This window comes from Protopterus annectens, chromosome 11.part0, assembly GCF_019279795.1.
Source record: "Protopterus annectens isolate FY-2018-M chromosome 11.part0, PAN1.0, whole genome shotgun sequence".
NCBI lineage: Eukaryota > Metazoa > Chordata > Ceratodontiformes > Protopteridae > Protopterus > Protopterus annectens.
The window spans coordinates 801,186,925-801,209,097 of NC_056745.1; the positions used below are offsets into that span (position 1 = coordinate 801,186,925).

The 22,173-nt window shown below is 37.5% G+C and overlaps 1 protein-coding gene across 3 annotated transcripts in view; it reads right to left on the reverse strand.

The window, feature by feature from the left end:
* DGKI (diacylglycerol kinase iota) overlaps positions 1-22,173 on the reverse strand; it is a 5,490,864-nt gene that overhangs the window by 4,132,424 nt on the left and 1,336,267 nt on the right. For all 3 annotated transcript variants that reach the window (XM_044088223.1, XM_044088222.1, XM_044088221.1), the window contains one exon: positions 5,430-5,567. In XM_044088223.1, the coding sequence (XP_043944158.1) occupies positions 5,430-5,567 (138 nt within the window). The remainder of the gene's footprint in view (positions 1-5,429; positions 5,568-22,173) is intronic.

Below are 22,173 nucleotides of genomic sequence, written 5' to 3' on the forward strand. Positions count from 1 at the left end.
TTAAAGAGTTTAAAGGTATTCTCTTAGAAATATCTAAGTTAAAAATGTTAACTATCAAATCTAAATCTACAAGCAATAAAAAATTAAATTACAAATGGGAAAATGTACAAGAATTATTGGTTAAAGAACTGGATAAATGATGAATGCAGTAATATTTTCTTTTTCTTTAAATCTTTTATTCTAGGTTTTCATTTTCTTCTGCCAAACTAAAATGAATTGATCCTGTTATTCGATATATAGTGAACATCATTGTACATAGTTTACTGTGCTATTATCGTTATTGCATTATTTTTTCTCTTTTAAATACTGTATTTTAAAAATTTAACTTATTTAATTTCTTTCAAAAGATCTGTCCATTATATTAATGTTTTCAATAAAGCTGTTAAAAAACAGTTTGTATTCTGTGACTATCAATCTAGTCTTTATGTAAGCAAGTACTATGCTAGGAATGGATTCTGATTTCATCAGTCTGAACATTTAAGGGGTAATAGTTTAAATCAGAGCTGTGAGTCATGAAAAGTTGTGGAATAGCGTTCTTCATAAAGTACAAAAGATTGATCACTAGAGTTTTTCCACTGGATATAATTCGGAGATGAACTAAGGAATATAGTGCATTATATATAGAATAAGAAATGACTACTAGGTTACTAATAATATAAAATAACATAGTAGTTCTCACTTTAGTTTATTTTGGGGAGTGGTGGTGATGTTTCAAGAGAATAGATGGTTAGGCATTTTTAAGCTAAATTAAATTGCCCTCCATTTTCTATTATATACTGATAGAATACACGTATCTAGGATACCAGCTAATAACATCAAAAGGAAACCTAGTAATGTATGAGGGAAATAATTAAATAACTAGTGTATCTTACTGGGAAATCAGAATGCTTTTGCCAAAATGGATTGATAGCAGAGAAACCTTAACAAGCAAATATTTAAAACGTTTTAGGATGATAGTAGTTAAGAACTCACAAACAACAGAGAATAAGCAGAGGAAGAATAGGCCCTGAAAGGGAAAAGGGGAAATGCTATAGGAAGACTATTTTACAGATGGTTGTGTTTGTAAATACAACCAAAAGGAGGCAGACAAAAACAGAAATCAAAGAGAATAAAGAATGAGAACTGCAGATCAGATTTCTCTTTCTTCCCACAAAAAAGTCAGAGAGGAATTGTCTCCTTGACAGAAAAATAGGTAATTTAGTGGGAAATATTGAAAATAGAAACATTTTTCAAAAACATCTTGATAATCATTCTAAAGCAGAAGTATTGATAATGGATTAGATCATTGTTTGAAAAAATTAGAGAAGATAAATATTAGATTAGGACAGAAATTTCAGTGAGAAAGGATAAATATCTTTAAATATGTTGCTTCAATGAGTGGGAAAGTGAGAACTCAGAACAGAATGAACAAAGGTTTAAAGATGAAATGGAGAACACCAATATTTCCAGTGACAAATTAATCCCTAGTGGAGGATATTGAAAAGGAAATAAAAGAAAAAAAAGGAGGAAAAGAAGACATATTGCTACAGACAATAATAAGGTTGTTTAAGAAGGAATGAAAAGAGAAAGATGATAAAAAAGTGAAGAATGACATGGTAAAAGGAAAGGTGGTTGTGGAACAGTTAAAGAAGTTCAGAAGAAGCAAGAAAGCTACAGGAAGGAGGAAGGAACTGAAAAAAATGAAGAAATGGTATGAATACAGATACAGTGAATGAAGTTGTGATTTGAATATGCAGGATGGCTTATACTGTATACTGGAGTGCCATAATACTATGACCATGAATGCTGACAGAACTATCAGTGCAAATGATAATATCTCTGAAAGTGGACTCATTTTTAAAAAGGATAATAAAGGTGCTTCATTAAACTTTGATGGTTTAAGAAGAAATATCTTCTATGAAAAAATGTTTAGTTCTTATAAAGAAAGTCAAAAGGAAATATCTATATTGAGAACAATTAAAGATCACAATAGTGAATGGAAATTAATGTTTGCATCTAAAAGAGACAGAGATATTCTTTAAAGAGTTTTTAAAAACTATGGTTTGGTTATAACAGTACAGTTGAGGATAAAGGAGGGGTGGAAAGGAACGCTGAAGGCTAGACTATGCTCTAAAGAGAAAAAAGGGAAGATGATGGTTAAGAATGGAGCTACAATGGAAGATGCCAGCTATTAAAATGTGTTCAATATCTAACCTACGAAGTTGTTCTGGCAGCATAGAAGGATAAAGCCCTGACAATGGCTCAGTTGGCCCAGGTTTGATTAGTGTCTTCTGTCACTGGCAGAGTGGCAGCAAAAGGATGAGCATGCCCATTCTGGTTGTAAGGGTTATCACTGAGATGCTCCCTAAGGGAAGACATGGTCCAAAAATGAGAGTTGCCCTCAGATGCAATCAATGATTATGGGGTCAGGGAAAGCAAAGTTTGTAGGTCATGAAGAAAAAAAAACAGATGGAAGCACAGATGTGCCAAGTCTACAGGATGCTTTTAGGATCCACAACCAATCCCCAACAATACTGGCTTATGTCGGGGGCATAGTAGATTGGCTGCTAGACCCAGTGTGGACATGGGGCACTGGGAGTCCACCCGGTAAAGATGAGGTCCAAGTGGATGACAAAAATTACTTTAACCTCCATATGACTGACCATAAAACACTAATAAAAGTAAAAATAATATTAATTTATCTGTGGAACTTATATCTAAAGAGATAATTTAAGTCAGTTCAATAAGATAGGTGAAAAGGGTACAAAAATCCAGGTAGGTTGATATCTGGGACTCTCTGGAATTTTTTTCAGTTTTAGGAGACATTATTGAAACTGACCAATCTGCTGGGTATCTATTATCTTGTGTAGATAGAAACTGGGACAAAAATTGGTGAATAACATATGTGAGTAGTAGGAACTAGGAATGCATATATATATATATATATATATATATATATATATATATATATTTTTTTTTTTTTTTTTTATCCAGGAATATAACAAGGGTGGAGACAACATTGACTGATTTTGAATGCTGGGAATTTCTGAAAAAAATGATATTATAGCACTACATAAAACTTAGTTGATACAGAATATATGAAATCTATGGATTTTGGGTTTCATTTGGTTTGACTAATAAAAAGGGACATGTCTGGAGGTTAACTGGTGAACTGTTTAAGGAAAGTAGGCAGGTTCAATCTATGATAAAGTCATCATCGAAGGATCAACTAATAGCAAGAATTGACCAGTTGGGGATTTAGTGAACATTATTTGATATCTATGTCACAGAAGAGAAGTGCATTTCAGGAGATTAAAACCAATGACAAGAAAGCAAATAATACTTACTGGCAACCTTTGAAACAGATGACACATTATTCTGTTGGGACTTTAATGATAAAGTTGGAGAATATTTGATGGCCTGGTTGTGAGTACTAATAAATGCCAATTGTTGAATATAGTCTCTACACCTGACCTGTGTATAGCTAATGGCTCAAGCATCATTGAGAAAATAATGGCTGTACATACATGGTAACTATGGCCACAGCAATAAAGGAACATATAATAGGTCTGCCCAACTTGAGATGATTTCTAATATTGGCTCTACTTTGGTCAAAAACACATTTGGTCGAAATTCACTTGACTAAGCACACTTGACTGAAAGCTCACTTCATTGAAACTCATTTGGTCAAAACTCATTTTGTCGAACGTTATATATGGCCTTTTCCCCACTGTAGTGTGATCCTGGAGTTAGAATATAAAGTAAGGGGGGTGGGGGGCACAGCCCCACATTGGGTGGGGTGGGGGGCATAGCCCACTACCTATGTTAAATGTTTTAAACCATAGACATGTATATTGACAAGTGCAATGAACAACTCTTTCCACAAGACAATATAAACTCAAACTATGGGAGGGGGCTATGCCCCACACACACCCTTACTTTATATTCTAACTCCAGGATCGCACTACAGTGGGGTCAAGGCCATATATTACTTTCGACAAAATGGGTTTCGACCAAATGAGTTTTCAGTGAAGTGAGCTTTCAGTCAAGTGTGCTTAGTGAAGTCAGTTTCGACCAAATGTGTTTTCAACCAAACAAAATAGACCCCTAATATTACATATTAAGTACAAGCTGAGAGTGGCCATTTACCTCTATGTCTAGAAACAAAATTTAGAGACATTACAGACACTGTGGTGCACCACTGTGATGACGTTAAGATCAATGAAAAGAAGTAAACCTGAAAAAACTTAAGGAAATAAACCTCTTAGAAAAAAATATTCAGACTAACAGAGATGGTGATTAAGAATGAGAATGCTGATACACAAACTGATGTAATTGAGAAATCCATCATAAATATTGTCAACTGATTTAGAGGGAACACACAGGAAAGTAGTGTAAAAGAGAATGTTTATAACTAAAGCAAATTTACTGCCAAAATAGTATAAAATAATGAAAAGGAGGGATATCTTTAGATATGTTGAGATGATATAAAGGAAAAAAAAGTATAAAGTATTGTTTAAAGACAAAATTTCATTATCACTTTTTTTTCTGTTTCTTCTCTCTCTCTTTCACACACACACACACACACACACACACACACACACACACACACACACACACACACACATGCACACTGCTATAGTTGCCTTTTTCACATTTCTGTTCATATATGGAAAAGATCTACACCATTTTTTGGCTCTTGATGCCCTTAGAGTCAAAATCTCAACCAGAGAAAATGTATTTAGTAATTTTGCTATGTGAGTTTGGGTGAGCTATGTCCTATCATATAACATCTTTGGGAGAAATATTTAGCATTTAGTTGTATGTATGCACAAAATTTTTGACATATTTGTTGCTGCCCAAAAATGACTTCCATACCATCCTGCTTTTGCCAAACTGAATTAATTATAGGAGGTATTTTAGTTTAGAAGTTTGTATACTAATGGACTTGATTTTTGTATATACTAATTCTAGTCTTGCAATAACTTTATGTTTGTATTTTTCATACATTCCTTGTTAAAACAGAATCCAAAGTTTGTTAAGACTGGCTAGCTATGAAAACTGCACAGAAATTACATAGATAAGTGTTCCACTGAATCAAGAGATAAGCTATTTATTTTTAGTTTGGAACACTTTTGCACTTTTACATTTTGCTCCTGACTTTTGCATTAATGGATTATATTAAAAATCAATAGCAAAACTGGTTTGACTTTGATTTTTATAATCAGCATCACACTTCCTCTCTTTTATGTAGACTGTTATACACTACTATATTTGTTTCTTGTCCAGTTAAAACTATGACACTGAGCTGAAACTCATGTTATGATTTCTGTACCTCTTATTACTTATGACAGAACACTGACAATCTGATTTCCATTTGTACCCACTAGTTTCCACTCATTTAACAAATAATTTCACATTCAGCATTCATGCAGAATAAGTAATCTAACCTTTTTTGCACAGTCATCAGAATCTCCGCATGGCAAATCTGTATTTCTATCAACCCTTAAGTTCCATCGGTCCAATTGAACAATATTTCCATCTTCTACATAACAAAGGATCTTTGCAACTGGTTCATCTGTATACCCCTGCCAAAAAATAAGTAAAAAAGATAAAGTATTTCAAATAATATTCCTTCACATTTATATGTTTTAGCTGTAAGGATGACTTAATCTACAAAACATGAACCAAAACATGCAAATATTGTGAGTGGTTTGTTTTGTTCTTTTGCTGTTTCATTTACTGAAAAAATCAACAAGGCACATTAAGTTAGAGAAATGCTTATGGCAGTATGACTGCTAAGGGCATTAGAGGTAATAAAATTGAGAAGAACTTCCAGTAACAGAGTATCCACAACAGAAGATAAAATTAGTCTAGAGACCTTATGATAACACTTACTATGTAGGAGATTTGCATTTATATTTAAGAGACAAGAGACTAAAAACAATATTTATTTTGATCTGTACTAGTTATGGATGAAGTCATGGAACTATGGAAGGTGCAAGTCAGAGTAAGATTCACCATTATATGAAACAGTTTACGATCACTAATTAAAGGATGAGAAATTATGATGGTATCATGCATTCAACACCAGTGGCCTTGAGGAAAGGAAGGGCAATTGTATGAACCATGACTGGAACAGGATTATCACCTGTGTGAAATCAGTACAATAAAAATTGACACAAACATGGTACAGTAATGTTAAAAGCATACCACTACCCTATTAAGCTGTATTAAACAGAACAATTTATATAAACACATAACTGGCCTAATAAAATACTCCCAAAATCTACATATAAACTTTGCTGTCGATAGCACCTGGTAAAATATCACATGTTTAACCAAATGAAGATTTCCTCTTTGACATATGATTTAAATTGCCCAACAACTGCATGTGTTTTGTTCGAGTGTTAATCTGTTTGTTTGTTTGTGTGTTTGTTTGATTGATTCACTATTTGATATCTGGTTTAGATTACCCAAAAGCTATATATGGTTTGTTTGATTGTTTGTTTGTTTAATCCTTTCACCAGATTAGCTTATTAGAACTCCATTGTAACACACAGCAGCTATTAGTTCTTTCACATATTCCCAACTTTTGTGTCTCTTTGTGCCTGAATCAATGCTCAAGTTTAAGATCCAAAAAAACACCCAGACTAACAGAGTGGATTAGCTATGTGTGATATTAGGGGGAGGAGAAGAGAGAGGAAGCTGCAGCATTATAACTGGTGACTCAGGAAATTAACAGATTTATTACATCCAGTATTACTGCATTGTCCTTTTACTACTCTTTCCTTGGGGATTCAAACTACTATACCCTACTGAAAAGGATGTCAGGGTACTAGACAGCAGTAACACAGCAATAACTAAAGCCAAATAGCTTACTGAAGATCTCAGCCAGATCCATTCATTCCACAATTATCATTATACAATGCCTACCCTCAAAACGTGCACGCTGATTGGCCAGCCCAACCAGCGTGCTGTAAATCCTCAATATACTAACGGAAAGGTCCGTCGCCCGGACTTTTCCGTTAAAACTCACTATAGTTAAAGAGTTTAACATATGAGACAGCTTTAAAAGCAACGGAGATCTCGTTTTTAAAGCTGTCTCGCTGTTAAACTTTAACATAGCGACAGTGTAAAGCAACGGAGATCTTGCGATCTCCGATGTTAAATGAGTTTAACATAGCGAGACAGTTAAATAAGCAACGGAGATCTCCGTTTATTTTTAAAGCTGTCTCGCTATGTTAAACCCATTTAACATAGCGAGATAGTAAAGCAACGGAGAACTTGCGCTCTCCGAGGCATGCGCAGTACATCAGAACTGCCGCGAACACCAGAAAAGGTGCGGAAGGGCAGCAAAGAGCATTATACAATGCCATTATTTAAGAAAAGTAATTATTTATTTTCTTAAATAATGGCATTAAATAACTCACTTCTGGGTAATGCTGGATTTACCCACGGTTGTTTTTGTTTTCCTGGCTTCGCCTGACCAAACCACGCCAATCTAGCATTACCCACACCCAGGCGTGGGTTATTGCTATAATAATCTAGTGATTCTGACATAAGGACTGTCACTGGAAATCTAAATATAAAATAAAACAAACCAAAAATGTATATGGTATGGCATCATAAGATAACTTTTCTGACTTTGTTTACTTGATGATTTTTATTATTTAGTCACTCTCTTCATGGGAAAAAATATATTATTTTGCTTTAGTGCATCACTGCTATATATGAAAACAACACAGAAACATATTTCAGATATTAATTCAATGTTTCCTGGAGAAAACATCTGAGATTTAGTTTGTCATGTTAGCCTTTAGAGTGTGCTTGCTATTGGAAAAGATAGCTTGAATCAAAAGTTTTCATTTCTTTTATGCAGTCTGTGTCATCAGAAGAAATCAATGTGGGGTGTGACCCAGATGGCTAACTGAGAGCAGCAAATGGTGAAAGCTCTGGGAAAGAAAACTTTTCTCTGGCAGAAAATGTAATAAAAAAATTAAAATTTGGGGAAATGTGTAAGCTAATTTTATTCATTAATAGTCAGAGAAAAGATTTATAGCTTTAAGTTCTTCAAAAGCTGCAAATTTTCAGTCAGAATTTCAGCTGTTTGGTTAAGAGAGAAGAGACTTCAACATGAGACACTAAAGAAATGATATTCAGGATTCTTGAGTTAAAATATATATCCAGTCAATAATATCTAGTATACAGGACATATTACTTAAAATAGACAACCCAGATACCAAAATAGAAAGGTTGAAAGAACAAACCATAAAGAAGATGGAACATTTAGAAATTCTAATGAAACAACAAAGTGCACAGATCAGAAATATGTAAGAAGCTTTAAATGTACATGAAGGGAGAATAACTGAAGGTGAGTCTCAGACTGGATTTCTTTTAAAACAAAATAACTGACTCATAGATAAAGTTGATGATTTAGAAACTAGACTGAGATGAAATAATATTAGATTTTATGGTATACCTGAAAAGCATGAGAGAGACAATATAATACATTTAGCAACCTGGCTACATAGGAGATTACTAGACTATCGAACTGGAGGTCATTTCAAGCCTAGCCATGTTATCCCAATGTAATACCATAGAAATGCTAGTTAATTCCCAAGATTGCATTTAGTATTGGCTGCCCATGTCCAGGAAGGTTGTGAGCACTATCCCTGGTAAGAATTTGAAGTGCCCCATCCACTCGTCCAGATTCCTCTTGAACAGTGTCATAGAGGTGCATTGTTTCACATGAATAGATAGCCTATTCCAAAAATGGGGCAGTCACTGTGAGATAAATCTGTCCCTCCAGCATACCCTATTTAAGTCACAGGCCATATTTAGGTCCCTGGAATGGGCAGCCCTATTCCCTTTTGATTTATATGCATTGATATGCAGCAAGTTCATTAGGTTTGGGTCTGAGATTCCTCTGTAAGCCAGGCATAAATCTCCCCTAAGAAGTCTATACAATACAGAGTATAGTGACAGGGACTTTAGTTGGTCTGTGTAAGGCACATACTGGAGTCCCTTGATCTTCTTTGTTAGAAACCTCGGAGGTCTCTCCAATTGCTGCAACTGCTTTATACAGTACATGCCTAATGGGGTGTTATACTCAATTATGGGCCAGATCAGTGCCAAGTACAGAGGGCTTATAACCTGTTTTGCTCTTGAGGTGATGCCTTTACTTATCAGATGTGCTACATAGAAAACCTTCTTTACTATAGTAGACACATGGTGGTCGAAGTTAAGGTTGTAGTCAACTTGTGATCCCAGGTCCCTTACCACTTCCTGGGTACTTAGGCTATTGTTGTTGATTTGATAGTGTGAAGGGATATTGTTTCTGCCAAATGGAATGATGATGCATTTCTTTGCATTCAGTTTGAGATTGAAACTAAGACACCAGTCGCTGGTCTGTGTAAGACCCTCCTGGAGTATAGTGACATAATTTGGGGATTCAATAATTGCACCCAGTTTGCAGTTGTCTGCAAAATTGGTCATCCACAACCCCTTTGTTTGGACCTGAACATCTGAGAAGTATATAGCAAACAGTATGGGACCCAACAGTGACCACTGTAGCACCCTGCTGGTAACAGGTCTGCTGGTTGATATGGAGTCACTCACATTGATAGTCTGTGTCCAGTTTGTGAGACAGTTGGCAGCACATCTTACAACAAAGGGATTTACATTCAGTTTGCTAAGGTTATTGGTAATGCTTGAGTGTTGGATTGTGTCAATAGCCTTTGCTAATTCAAGGTATGCTGTGTGCACAGATCTGCCCTTATCAGTGGCCCTGGTCACATTATTTTAAAAAATCCACCAGATTTAACAGGCAGGATCTGCCCTTGACAAAGCCAAATTGGGTAGGTTCCAGGGTTTGGAGGTCACCTATGTCTTAATTTATGAGGTCCATAATGATATGTTGCATGGCCTTACAAATGATTCTGGCCAGGCTTATGGGTCTATAATTCCCAAGGCCTGTTGCTATGTCACCTTTATGGAGGGGAATAACTGCTGTTGCTCTCCATTCCACAGGAACAATGCCTGTAGTTAGACTATGATTGAAAAGGGTACTTAATGGTGATGCTAGTTCATGTTTTAGCCTGTTTAGAAGACAGCCTGGAATGCCCTCTGGTCCCAGAGAGGCTGTGTTTTTTGCCTTGGATAAGGCTTTGATGACCTGTTCTTCAGATATGTGGGGTGTGGGGGGTTGGGGGGAATGTTTGTGATAGGCTTGGAGGGATAAGGGAGTGAACATTTTGCCAAATCTATCTGATAGCAAGTTTGCTATCTCTGTGGAGTCAGTGAGTGTGATACTGTTGGTCACTAGTTCTGCACATGCTTGGTCCTACCTTTTAGGCTACATAGATAGCTGTAAAATGCCTTATGGTTATCATTGGCTGTGCTTAAGAAGTTTTTCCCAAAGAAACCCTTAGAGGATTTGACAGGTTGTCTTATTTGCCTATTGAGGCTGTGGAGGGTGCTTTTCATTACTGGGGTCTCACCTTTGTTTTCTTGGACAGCAACGTTTTGCATTTGTTGTAAAGTTTGTTGATGCTGCATGTCTACCATGGTGGCTTGTTTTTACTTGAGGCTCTGGCTTTGATTCTTCCTGGTACAGCCAAGTCTATACACGTACGCAAGTGACTGTCCAGGGCTTTAATGTAAGCTTTGGTATAGTTACCACTGGGAGGGGGGGCTTGAAATGCATTTATACATTCTCCTAGGAGGCCATAGTTTGTCTTAGTGAAGTTTATTTAGTTTGATTTTGCCTTTTGTGAGTTCTGGTATTAGTGTCAGCTCATAGATGAATGATTTGTGGTCAAGTTTAACTAATGAGGTCCAATAGTTGCAGTGGTGCATCTGTTTGACATGTTAGTGAGGACCAGATGTAGTATGTTTGTTCTTCTTGTTGAGGTATGAAATATTTATTCCAGTGCATTTAAGTTAACAAAATTAAGGAACTTTTGCACTAGCGAGTTAGGGCTACCATAGGTTTCCCAATTGATGGTGGAATAATTGAAATCCACCAGAGTGTAAGGTAATATTTGGATTGTCTCCAGTTTAGACAAGCAGGCTTCATATACATCATGACACATGCAGGGGGATCTATAACATTAAATCTGACTGAAACTTTATCTTTTGGAATTTAAAGGGCACCTAGATTCCTGAAAGCACATTCAAAAAAGAAAAAATCACCACCACATTCAATTATCCTTAAGTTTTTATCTAGTTTAGAAAATTATCAAATATTAAAAACAGCATGGCCCAGCCCAACTATTAAAACAGGTGAACATGTAGTCAGATTTGACAATGATGATTCCTATAAGTTAATGAGTAAAAGAAAATCCTGTTTACTACTGATCAATAAAGGCAAAAAAATGTATATTAAAGCCACTTTGGTGTTTCCTGCAAATATCAAATCATTTATTTCTGAAGGAACCAAAATATTTTGCATACTGGAGGAGGCATCCACTTTTTTAACAATAAAATCCTTAATGATACTCAAGAAATTGAGTGGAACTATATAGCCCTCAATACAGTGAGCTGGATTCCTGGAAAACTGCTTCAAAAAGTAATGTACTTACTGTATTCATCTCAACTTCCTCCAATTCCTTCCATTTTAATCAATAACTGCACTACATCTGCTAGAATCTTTGACAAAGCACTGTTTAATGTAATCTTAATCCAATAGCTTCCTCTTTAGTTTAGTCTTATAAGTTTTACTTCTCACAAAATGTCATGCCATATGTAACCACTAAGTGTTGTTGCAATACACCAATGAGCCTTATTTTTCTAACAAATATTTCCTATGTTTGCTGTTATATTACTATGCATTCTAAAATGCATTATTTCTGTTGTCTTCATAAAACTGCAAACAGAATGTAAATGTTTCTGTACACATACACAATGTAATGTAACGTATTTTAATTTTTTGTATGTGGAGCTTTTCCCCTGGGCGTCTACTGAAAATGGGCTACTAAGCCCAGTCGGACTGCCCTGGTAAACACATGTCCAATAAAAATAAATAAAAAGCTTAAAAACAGTTACTTTTATTCTCTGATTGCAGGACTTTTTATTTTCTGAAACAATAGATTTACTCTTTAAGTAAAAAGTTTGTATTGTACTTTAAGCTTCAAAACATATGCAAGTATGTATATTTTAAGCTAAAACATTTTTCATAATGAGGAATATAAATGGCTAGTTTTACTGTTTCACTATATTTCCATTGAAAGACTTAACATATTTCATTTAAATAAACTTATAAGGTATTTCTAAATGTTAAAAAATACTTCTTGTAATTTAATGTCATTCAATTCTAAAGAATAAAATTGGTAACTTTAAGACTATATAACTTAAAATGTTATTTTATTTGTTTAATTTTGCTTAGTATGGGCATTGTTAGGTTAACTCAATGTAATTTCTAAGTCATATATGACTTCCACAGTGGTGCAGTGGTAGCGTTGTTGCCTCACAGCAAGAGGTTCTCCCCTTCAATTCTCGGCTGGAGTGCAGAGAGTGCCTTCGGTGTGGAATCTGCATGTCTTCCCTACGGTTAGGTGGGCATTCGAAAGACATGCATAAATGGGTGTGCCTTGGTTGAACATTGAGCTGGCACCTCAGTGTTTGTGAAAATCTACTGCCAATCATTAGCGGACAGGAGTTCTGCTGTGGCGACCCCTAACCAGGAAAAGCCGAAAGACAACATACTGCATAGAAATGTTAAAGTGCTAGTGATTTCATTTTTGTTGTTTCTGTGTAACACAATCCTTTCACAGGTCATTTATAAAGAAAGGAACACTTAAAAAAGCTTGAGAACAAAGGAAGGTTCAGGTTGTGCCAGACTTCTGGCTTCTTGCTTGCCTTGCTTCCTGCCTTGAGCTGTTCTGAAGAAAATATATGTCAAAGTTCATCACTGATGCCTGTGAAAACAGAAAGGAACTTTCTTTTTCTTTCTTTTTTTCAAATATATATATATATATATATATATATATATATATGAGAAATCTATTCAAAATAACATTTTTTTATTTCCTTAGAAGTGAAGAATTGGTAAAATAAAAGCTATAGCAATGTTTTTTATTGAGCTGTTGCTGACACATAATCAGCATACATTTTACTGAATGTTAATAGCTTAAGTTGCAGGGTTATTAACTCTAAGTGTACATATTAATGGGAAGAAGTAAAGTTAGATGTTTTTATTGATTAGAACAGTTTAAAAGAATTACAAAGAATGAGAAATTTGCAGAGAAAATTAGCTGCTGTGTGCTATGAGTTGTCATTTTCACATGCTGCAATCAAATTCTTATATCAAGATGTGAAGTTTAGATCAGAACAGCAGTTCACAATGACTAAAAACACATTCAAATTAAATAAGCAGGAATTATTTTATATACAGTCAAGATTGCTTGTAATACTGGAATTAATAAGAAGAATAAACATCTTAAGAATAATATGCAAATAATATGCAAATGCACAAGGAATGAAATATCTGATATTTAAGATTAACAAAATAGCAATATCAGTAAGTTAATAATATACACATACTGTAATCTCTACTAAAGAACTCATGATTAAATAGCTCTTTGATGGGAGATTTTAAAATTACAAGTTATATAGAATGAGGTAAAATATTAGTGGGAAAATAAGACAGAAAAATATATTTAAATAACAAACTGCTTATAAGAAAGATATGTATTACATATATCTACATATGTCAGAAATGTGAATGTGAAAGCGCATAAAATATTTAAAAATAATCCAAAAGCTGAAATGTGAAGTTTGGTCATGTGAATTCTGAAGCTTTATACATAAAGTACATTATTAGATTCACTAAGGCTGGGATTCAATAATCCACTGTGTAAGACTAACTAAGTATGTCAGCGCATAATGCATATTCATGAGGGCGCACTGACTCAACTCTAAGGCTAACACGGAGCATGCATGAGTGCAGGGGGTGTGTCAGACTGCCGTGCAGTCCAAATATCCACGCCCGTGCAAGTGCCTAAACTGCAAATGTCAACTGAAATGAGTGAGTCCGCTCAAATGTCCACATACCCAACACTACACTCCCCCACATTCTAAATCCCTGTATAAGTTTAAAATGTAAAGCTTTCCTTTTTTTTTTATTAGTCCCGATATAGCTGTCTGTATTTGCGAGTGTATGCGCGGGTTTACCCATTGCTTAGCTACAGTTAGCAGTGTAGACATCGGAGGATAATAAACTATTTATATGCAAATTAAGCTGAATAGCAATAGCGTAGTGGTAGAGCCCTCACACAAAGAGGAGGCATTCCCGGTTCGAGTCCCGCCACTTCGCTACCTATTTTCTGTAGGAAATGTGTGCATAAAAAGAATTCCTGACATTTACCTTTTAAATTTCAGTAAGATGCATTGAAATGGCCTATGTGGTAGTGAACGATATTTTATATATATATATATATATATATATATATATATATATATATAAGAAGGTGGAATGGTCATGCATACTGATAAATGCATAAGTAACGTATCTTAAACAATGTGAAGCACTACTAAGCAAAGTTTACTAGTATTAAGCACAGTTAAGTACAATTGCTCATAGCTTAGCACTGCTTTAACTAGCACAATAGTTTTGTGCAGAGCTGCGCATCGCGCCAACTAGCGCAAACAAAACATGTTTGTGCGGAGCTGCACACCGTGCTAACTAGCGCAACATTGGGCAACGTTGGGCAATGTCGGGCAACATAGAGCAACTTAGACCAATGTTGAGCAACGTTGGGCAAAGTTGAGCAAAGTCAGCTAAACACAGCCACACTTCCTAGCCGGTCTGGCCAGTAGTAAAATAAAAAGTAATGACAGGCCTAGAACCCAGGATACTGTGCACCATAATCACAGTACTAAACCACTAAGCCATGACAGCTTTAAATATGGATGCATTTCCAACACACTCATATATATCAATGGAAGTTTACCCATTGCTAAGCAGGTTTGCTTTTAGCTGAGATTTTTCAAAACCGGCCAATCACAAATAAAGTGTGGGAAATGAGGCATATTTAAGCTCCATAGGCGGGAATAATTGCCATAACTGGTTGTAGCTCCCATCTGCAGACAGTATGGCTGGTGTTGGAGAGGGCTCTCATTTTTGAGCGCACCAGTGGGGCATTGAGGAGTCAAAAGTAATGGTTTGGCTCCTCGTCCATCATCATGATGCAAGACTCCTGCAAGGCCAGTTTCAGGGCACTGAGTACTAAGCGGAAGCCTGGAACTATCTAGCACATGATTTCACCAGTGCCACAGGCGTCCCTCGGACTGGTGAGCAGGTCAGACACCACTATTCAGACCTGAAGAGACGCAAGGAGGACCGACTGAACCAGTCGATACAGGAGGCCCATGAAATGGAAAATGCCCCACTACTGAGTATGTAGCCATGGAATGAAGTATGTAAGAATTGCTATTGTAGTCTATGTTATGGATAGGTCTGTCTCAATATCCCTTCATTTACTTCACAGCTGCAGGTGTCTGTGCTGTGAATCAGCAAGCCTATGCAGATAGGCTGCTAAGGCTGCACCACCAGGCAGGTTAGTAATTAGTCTGCATGTGTTGTCATATAAAAGAAGTGAGAGAGCCTGAAAAAGAGTGTTGTAACCCATTAATAAAGGTATAATAAGTGTTGAATAACCTCTCTGCATGTACTGCTATATAAAATAAGTGAGACAGCGTGAAAAGGTATTCTAACCCATTAATAAAGGTAAATATGTCTTGAATACAAGACCTCTGCATGCACTGATATATCAAATAAATGAGAGAGCCACTAGAAAAGTGTGTAATGTAATTAATAAAGGTATAATTCCTGGAGTGTGTCCGTGTCACTTTCTTCGATATGTTGTTGTACCCTTGCATTATAGAAATAGTGCTGTTGTATTAAGCACAGTCAACCACACATGGGTAGGCCCATATAAAGTGGATGAAGGGAGTGCCAGTAGCTGTTAAGCATATATACAGTCCTCAACTGTCGGTTCATGGCCAGCATGTACAGGTTAAACTGGCACATGAGTAGCTTGTTATTGTGTTCCCCAGAAATGTCAGTATGCTGCTAGAAATGTAGGGGGCTGTCAACATATACCTGATAATGTCATCTGAACACATCCAGATATGTAGATATATAAATATAAATGAAATATATAAATATGTAGCAGTAACATCTGCATCCAGGACAGTTTGTATGTCAGATACAGGTCAGGTATATCAAGAACTAGCAAAACCCATTTCACAATTTAAAGGACATTGCTTAGTGTAATAATACATGTAGGGGATATATAACTGCAGTCAATAGGAATGTAGTGTAAACTATAAGTATATATAAGTTGTTAATGGAGGTATCTTTTTACACCGTACTGTATGTGCATAAACAATGCAATTCCACACCTCAATGGGTATGTCTAATCTCATAACATTTGTTGGGACACATGTCCTATTGGTTTATAAATATCTGCATTTACTTTGATGCATGTGCCCTGTTCACATACCACAATCTTGGTGGCCTGTTGCCACCAATCAATCCTGCATGCTGTTGGAATGTCCACTGTTGTTCTATATATGCATGTGTTATGCTTGCTGTTCAACTGTTGGTGTGTTGGGTTAATGGGAATACTACTGTATGCTGTTACAACTAAATTGGAATGCTGTTGGCTATTACTAACCCATATTGTCATTAAATCCTCCTAAACATAGAACGTATGGGAAGGCTGGTCCCAGCGGACCCACCTGTCCCACCTCAGCTGGCGATGGCACCTGGCACCAGCAGGTCCAGTGCCCAGCCCGGGACCTCCTCCTCCGTTGGTCCTGTGCCACCTTCAAGTGGAAGCACTGCAGGGGATGGGGCTCATCCCCCCATGCAAGCATGGCTGGAGGAGGGCCACCTATCACCCTCTGAATGGTCCGGGCTGTGGTGCGTAGGGAGATCGAGCGTTCAGTCGCTGATCCTCTATGCCAGCTCGAGGCAAGAGTGGCGCGACTCATGGGTAAGCCTACCGCTCCTACGCAGCCCCCAGCACAGCCACCCTCCAGACTGTGAAGGTGCAGTGGTGACTGCCCATGGGTGGGGATCTCAGTTCCACTGTTGCCATCTGTGGGCTCATGGGCTTGCAATTTCCAAACACCCTTCCCCGTCAATCGTGTTCACCCACCCCATGTGTCATATTCCACCCCTGTATGCGTCTTGTTTGTCTTGCCTGTTTACCACCCCAACCTACCTCCCAAAATATATCTAATTCCCCTACCCCACATTCCGCTCTCACCTGAAAAAAAAAGTGGGCAATCTGCTCCCACAAAAAAATTATGCCCCATACATAGCTGTCCATTTTGCACACATGTCCACTGGACACATAAACTGAAATTTAATTGGCAGTACAACATACTTCGTTGTCCTCACCCCTCTCTCAGGGGTGGAAGGTTTCAAATTTCCTTCCAAATTACTAGTATATGCATAGCTGTTGCTGTTAAAGAAATGGGCAGCTATGGACTTTCCCTACACCCGTCCTGCACATCCTGAGCTGTTTTCCCTATTGTCTTTCCCTCTTTGTGCCCCTTTTTAACCACTTTCCTATCTCCCCATTTTCTTTTCTTTCAAAGAAATGAGTGCGGGGGTTAGTGGGAGTAAGCACTTTTAAGCAGTAGTTAGCGGGTTTGCGCGTGTGTGTGCCTGTGTGTGCTCAGCTCAGTATTGCTAAGCGTCATGCAAACCCGTGCAAACCCGCTTACAACTGCTTAAAAGTGCCTTAGTCATCCTGCATGTGAGGGGCCCTGTTCTGCTCAGCAGCAAAACAAAACAACAATGTTAGTCTCTAACCCCGGACCTTGGACACACTAGACTGCATGAAGTACTGCTAAGCCACAGTAGATATACAGCAGGTTGTTGCTGAAATATATATATCATGCATCAGAATGAGTGAATGTAAAGGTAAGATAGGAATGCCATAACACAAAACCTGTTCTGTGGAACTTTACCAGCAGTTGTGGAATAGCATTACATGACTGCAATAGAAAAAGCCATTTTAGCAGTAAATAATGTTACAGCAGCACTTTACAACCCCCACACAGTATCATAGCAGGACAATCCCCACCCAAATGTACAAAATACCTGTGTGTTCAAGGTCCAGCAAGGATGTAGGTAGGCATACTCAGTACTGGAATTGTCCAGGTTTCATGAGCATCCTGTGTTAATGTCAACAAAAAAAAAAACACAAACTGTGCAGAAGTGAGTACATTAATATCCACAGTATAGCAGTTCACAAACAGTTCATGTGCCAAATGAAAACATCTCAATAACTACGCATGTATGGCAGCTAATTGTATAAGTAGAAAAGAAACTACATACTCCCATGTATCTTGTGTTAGCATTTGTAGGGGTGAGTACAATTCTACACTGTCAACTGTGTAATGGAAGTGGCAACATTCAAGTCTGAGAACAACATTCAAATCACTGGCTACACCCCTTGCATCAGTTATAAGAAGTATACCAACCTTCTGACTTACACAACGGTATCCACAGCAAAGAAGCATGGTCCCCACTTCGGAAAGCTGAAAGGGCTACGCCTACCTGACTTAGCAATTTATAGCACTGGGTTGCTATGACAGTGAGTACTGCAAGTACCACACAGAAGGCTGCATGCAATTGCTAAATGGTGGCCACCAATTGGTGCAGAGGCCATCACATGCACATGTGCAGATACCCATAAAAGCAGGCTGTACTTGTTGTCCACACATGCAATCATTTCACTGCAGGTACAGAGGGAGAGAGAGAGAGAGAGAGAATGAGAGAGAGAGAGAGAGAGAGAGAGAGAGAGATGGACGTAGACGCATACAACAGCTGCAGAAAAAAAGAAAAAAGATTAAAAAAAATAGATCGAAAGAAAAAAATAAAAAAATAAAAGAATATATTGAAAAAAACTATATTGAAAAAAATATATTGGAAAAAAAATAATATATTGAAAAAAAATGATATTGAAAAAATAAATATATCTCAAAAAATAAATAAAATATAAAAAATAAATCTATTACAAAACACGGAAATGACAAATATGAACACATACAAAGGAAAGTTATGTAACAGCTATGTATTTACTGGCATGTAGTAGATGTTTATGAAGAGTACTCTACATAGTTTGAATCATCCATATGTGGCAGCAGTACGTATCTATGCACAGATGCCCTGCATAACTACTGGCATGGAGAAATTAGTGTGTAGCTGTGTGCAGTGGGATATAACTGTGACATATGTAGTTCAGCATTAAATGTCAAACATCTGATCCATGTTATTTGTGTTCTGTACAGTAGTGTGTACAATGTCTATTTGGGGGACTAGCGCATACGGTTATATAAACATGGATGTGACAGAGTAACAAATGCATGATAGTCATATTAATGTGTAGCTTAGCACTGGCAACAGCTGTACCAGGCTAGTATGCTAATCTAGCATTTGCAGCTATATATACACCCTCTAATATTACTGTGTGCTCACATGTGACACCTGTTCATGTTGCAACAAGGCCCAACAGGTCAGCCATGAGGTACACAAACTTACAACAGTGTGGACCTTGTGTGTGTATGGTACACACATATGGAGAGATCTGTCTGTGTCAGATATATTAGCATCTGTACATGTGCATAGAGCAAGGGACATACTGCAACTGTTTGTGAAGGGTGGACATATATATGTTGTTGAAGGTTGTTATGTGCATATTTCTATGCAGGTTGCAGTGTGTGGCAAACAAGACAGCATATAGTGCTGGTATATGATATGTGGTGGTTAAACGCTATGGGTATGATTCGTCAAGTTTGCAGTGTTGCAGCCAGTGAGGCCTGCTAAAGCTACATGGGCTGAGAACACCTTCAATGCATTCCGCAGAATACTGTGCAATATTATGACATAACTGTATACCTCACAACCTTCACATAATTGATATCCCCACCATGAAAGGTGGACTGTATATGTGCCTATATGTATATCTATATGTACACCAATGGATGTTTATATGTATGTGTGTGTGTGTATATATACATATATATATATATATATATATATATATGTATATATATATATATATATATATATATATATATATATATATATATATATATATATATATATATATATATATATACATATATATATTTATAGAGAGAGAGAGGGAGAGACACAGGGGCATATTTACTGCAACAGATGCCTGGTGACAAAGCCATGGACTCAAGCTCAATGTTCACACTGCATTGGCATCCCTTCTTGCAAAAACTCTGTACCCATTAACTACCACATAGGTGGGAGTCTACTAAACACCAAAGGTGTGATAAGAGACCATGGGACACAGGTGGACAGTAGTCTCCCCTCTGATAATCTCAGTGCCACACTAGTCATGTCATCTGTCTATGTGGCACACGTCATCATAAAAGGTGTGTCATCCAGGGAAATATAGGTCAGTGTTCCCCTCTACTCATCATACATAAAGCCCATTATAGACTACAATGCCCCATGTGGTATGTACCTCATAAGACATCTACAGCAACTGGAAACGACACAGACATACCTCACAAAGAGTAATACCGGCCTCAAAGAGATGCCCTATGCAGACCGTCTCACAAACCTACAGCTAGACTGTGTCGCATACCGCCTACCCAGAGGTGACCTCTGCCTAACATACTAAGCTATGTCAAACCCAGAGCTGTTGGACATGCTCCACGTAAACAGATCACAATCCCTACGAGCTACACGCTCTAGGGACCTAAACCTTGTGACCTCAATAAACAGCACATGCTGGAGGGATAGATTCCTATCTCAGAGACATCCCATACTCTGGAACAAACCACCTATCAATAGCAAACAAAGCTCCTAATTAGCAGTCATCATAAATAATCCTGATGATTGTATGGGAGATAGGAAATACACCCCAGGAATCACCTCTGTGGCTCTGCTTGTCAGGGCCTCATGAAACGTAATTACTTGTGTGTCAAAGGCCAGGGTAGTGTATGGCTAGACCTCTATAGGCCCTAGGGCCAATATCCTATTACCTACCTATGAAGCGATGCACACCCACATGTATTTGTTGCAATAATTGCTATGTGAGGTTGACAGAGTGTGATGGTGAATGTGTTGGTGAACGTGGCAGAGTTCTGTATATGTGTGATAGCTTAGTGGGAAACTGTTTCTGTCATGGTATTATGTGTCCTAGCTGTGATCCCAGCAAAAGATGTGTATGCAATTGCTAGGTGGAAAAAGCAGTATGCCATATGGTCTGTCGTAGTCCCTTGGTGTCGACTGGGGTGTCCCATTGTAGGCTAAAGCAGTACATGTATGCTTATTGAGTGTTACTGCTGGTGAATACAACTCCTGTATGAACTGTAGTACTACCTGAAGCTGTATGCCTAAACAGCACAGTATGGTGTATGTCCACATTTCTTGGAACCACTGTTTTGTGTGTTCCCTGTAGTCCTCACAGATTACATACCTCAGGCATACATTTTTGTAACTACTGACACACAGTACTGTATGGTACACAGGTAAAGGACATCTGGGTTGCCATACCTTTGTGTATGGTATGTATGTCTGTTGTGTGTGTGGGTATGTCTGTACCACGGCCTCGGTCATATGTGTGTTACAGGATATAGGTGCGTATCTAGCAACATGTATAGTCTAGTACAACAGTATGCCACCTATATTAATGAATGTGCACATTTGTTAGGCGGGGGGTTGCCATCAACGACTAGTGTGGTATACTGGTAATACTGTAACTGGACTTTACAATCATTGCAATGGATTACATATTTCTTGATGCATTAGCTTGATATATACCTCCTGTGGCTAGGTGGTGCATTGTGTCACACAGTGTGCCATGTACTGTTTATAGTCTTACATACTGGTTTATCTTTGTTGCTGTGCAAAACATGGTTTGATATATAGAGTGTGCCAGGCACTGTCAGGCAGTTGTGGGCTGAGCACTGATATGTGGTATTGAAAGTGTGTATCCTCTGACAGCCAATAGGTTGCTATATATGGCAGTTAATTGATATCTGTACTTTAGAATGTTAAGTATGCCACATGACTTGCTCACACATATTGTTTCATTGTCTTCCAGGGTCATGTCCCACCATCGTAACCCCACCTATAGCCCGGCAGAGGAGGAACAGATAACAACAAGCCTGGTGCAGCACTATGCCCTG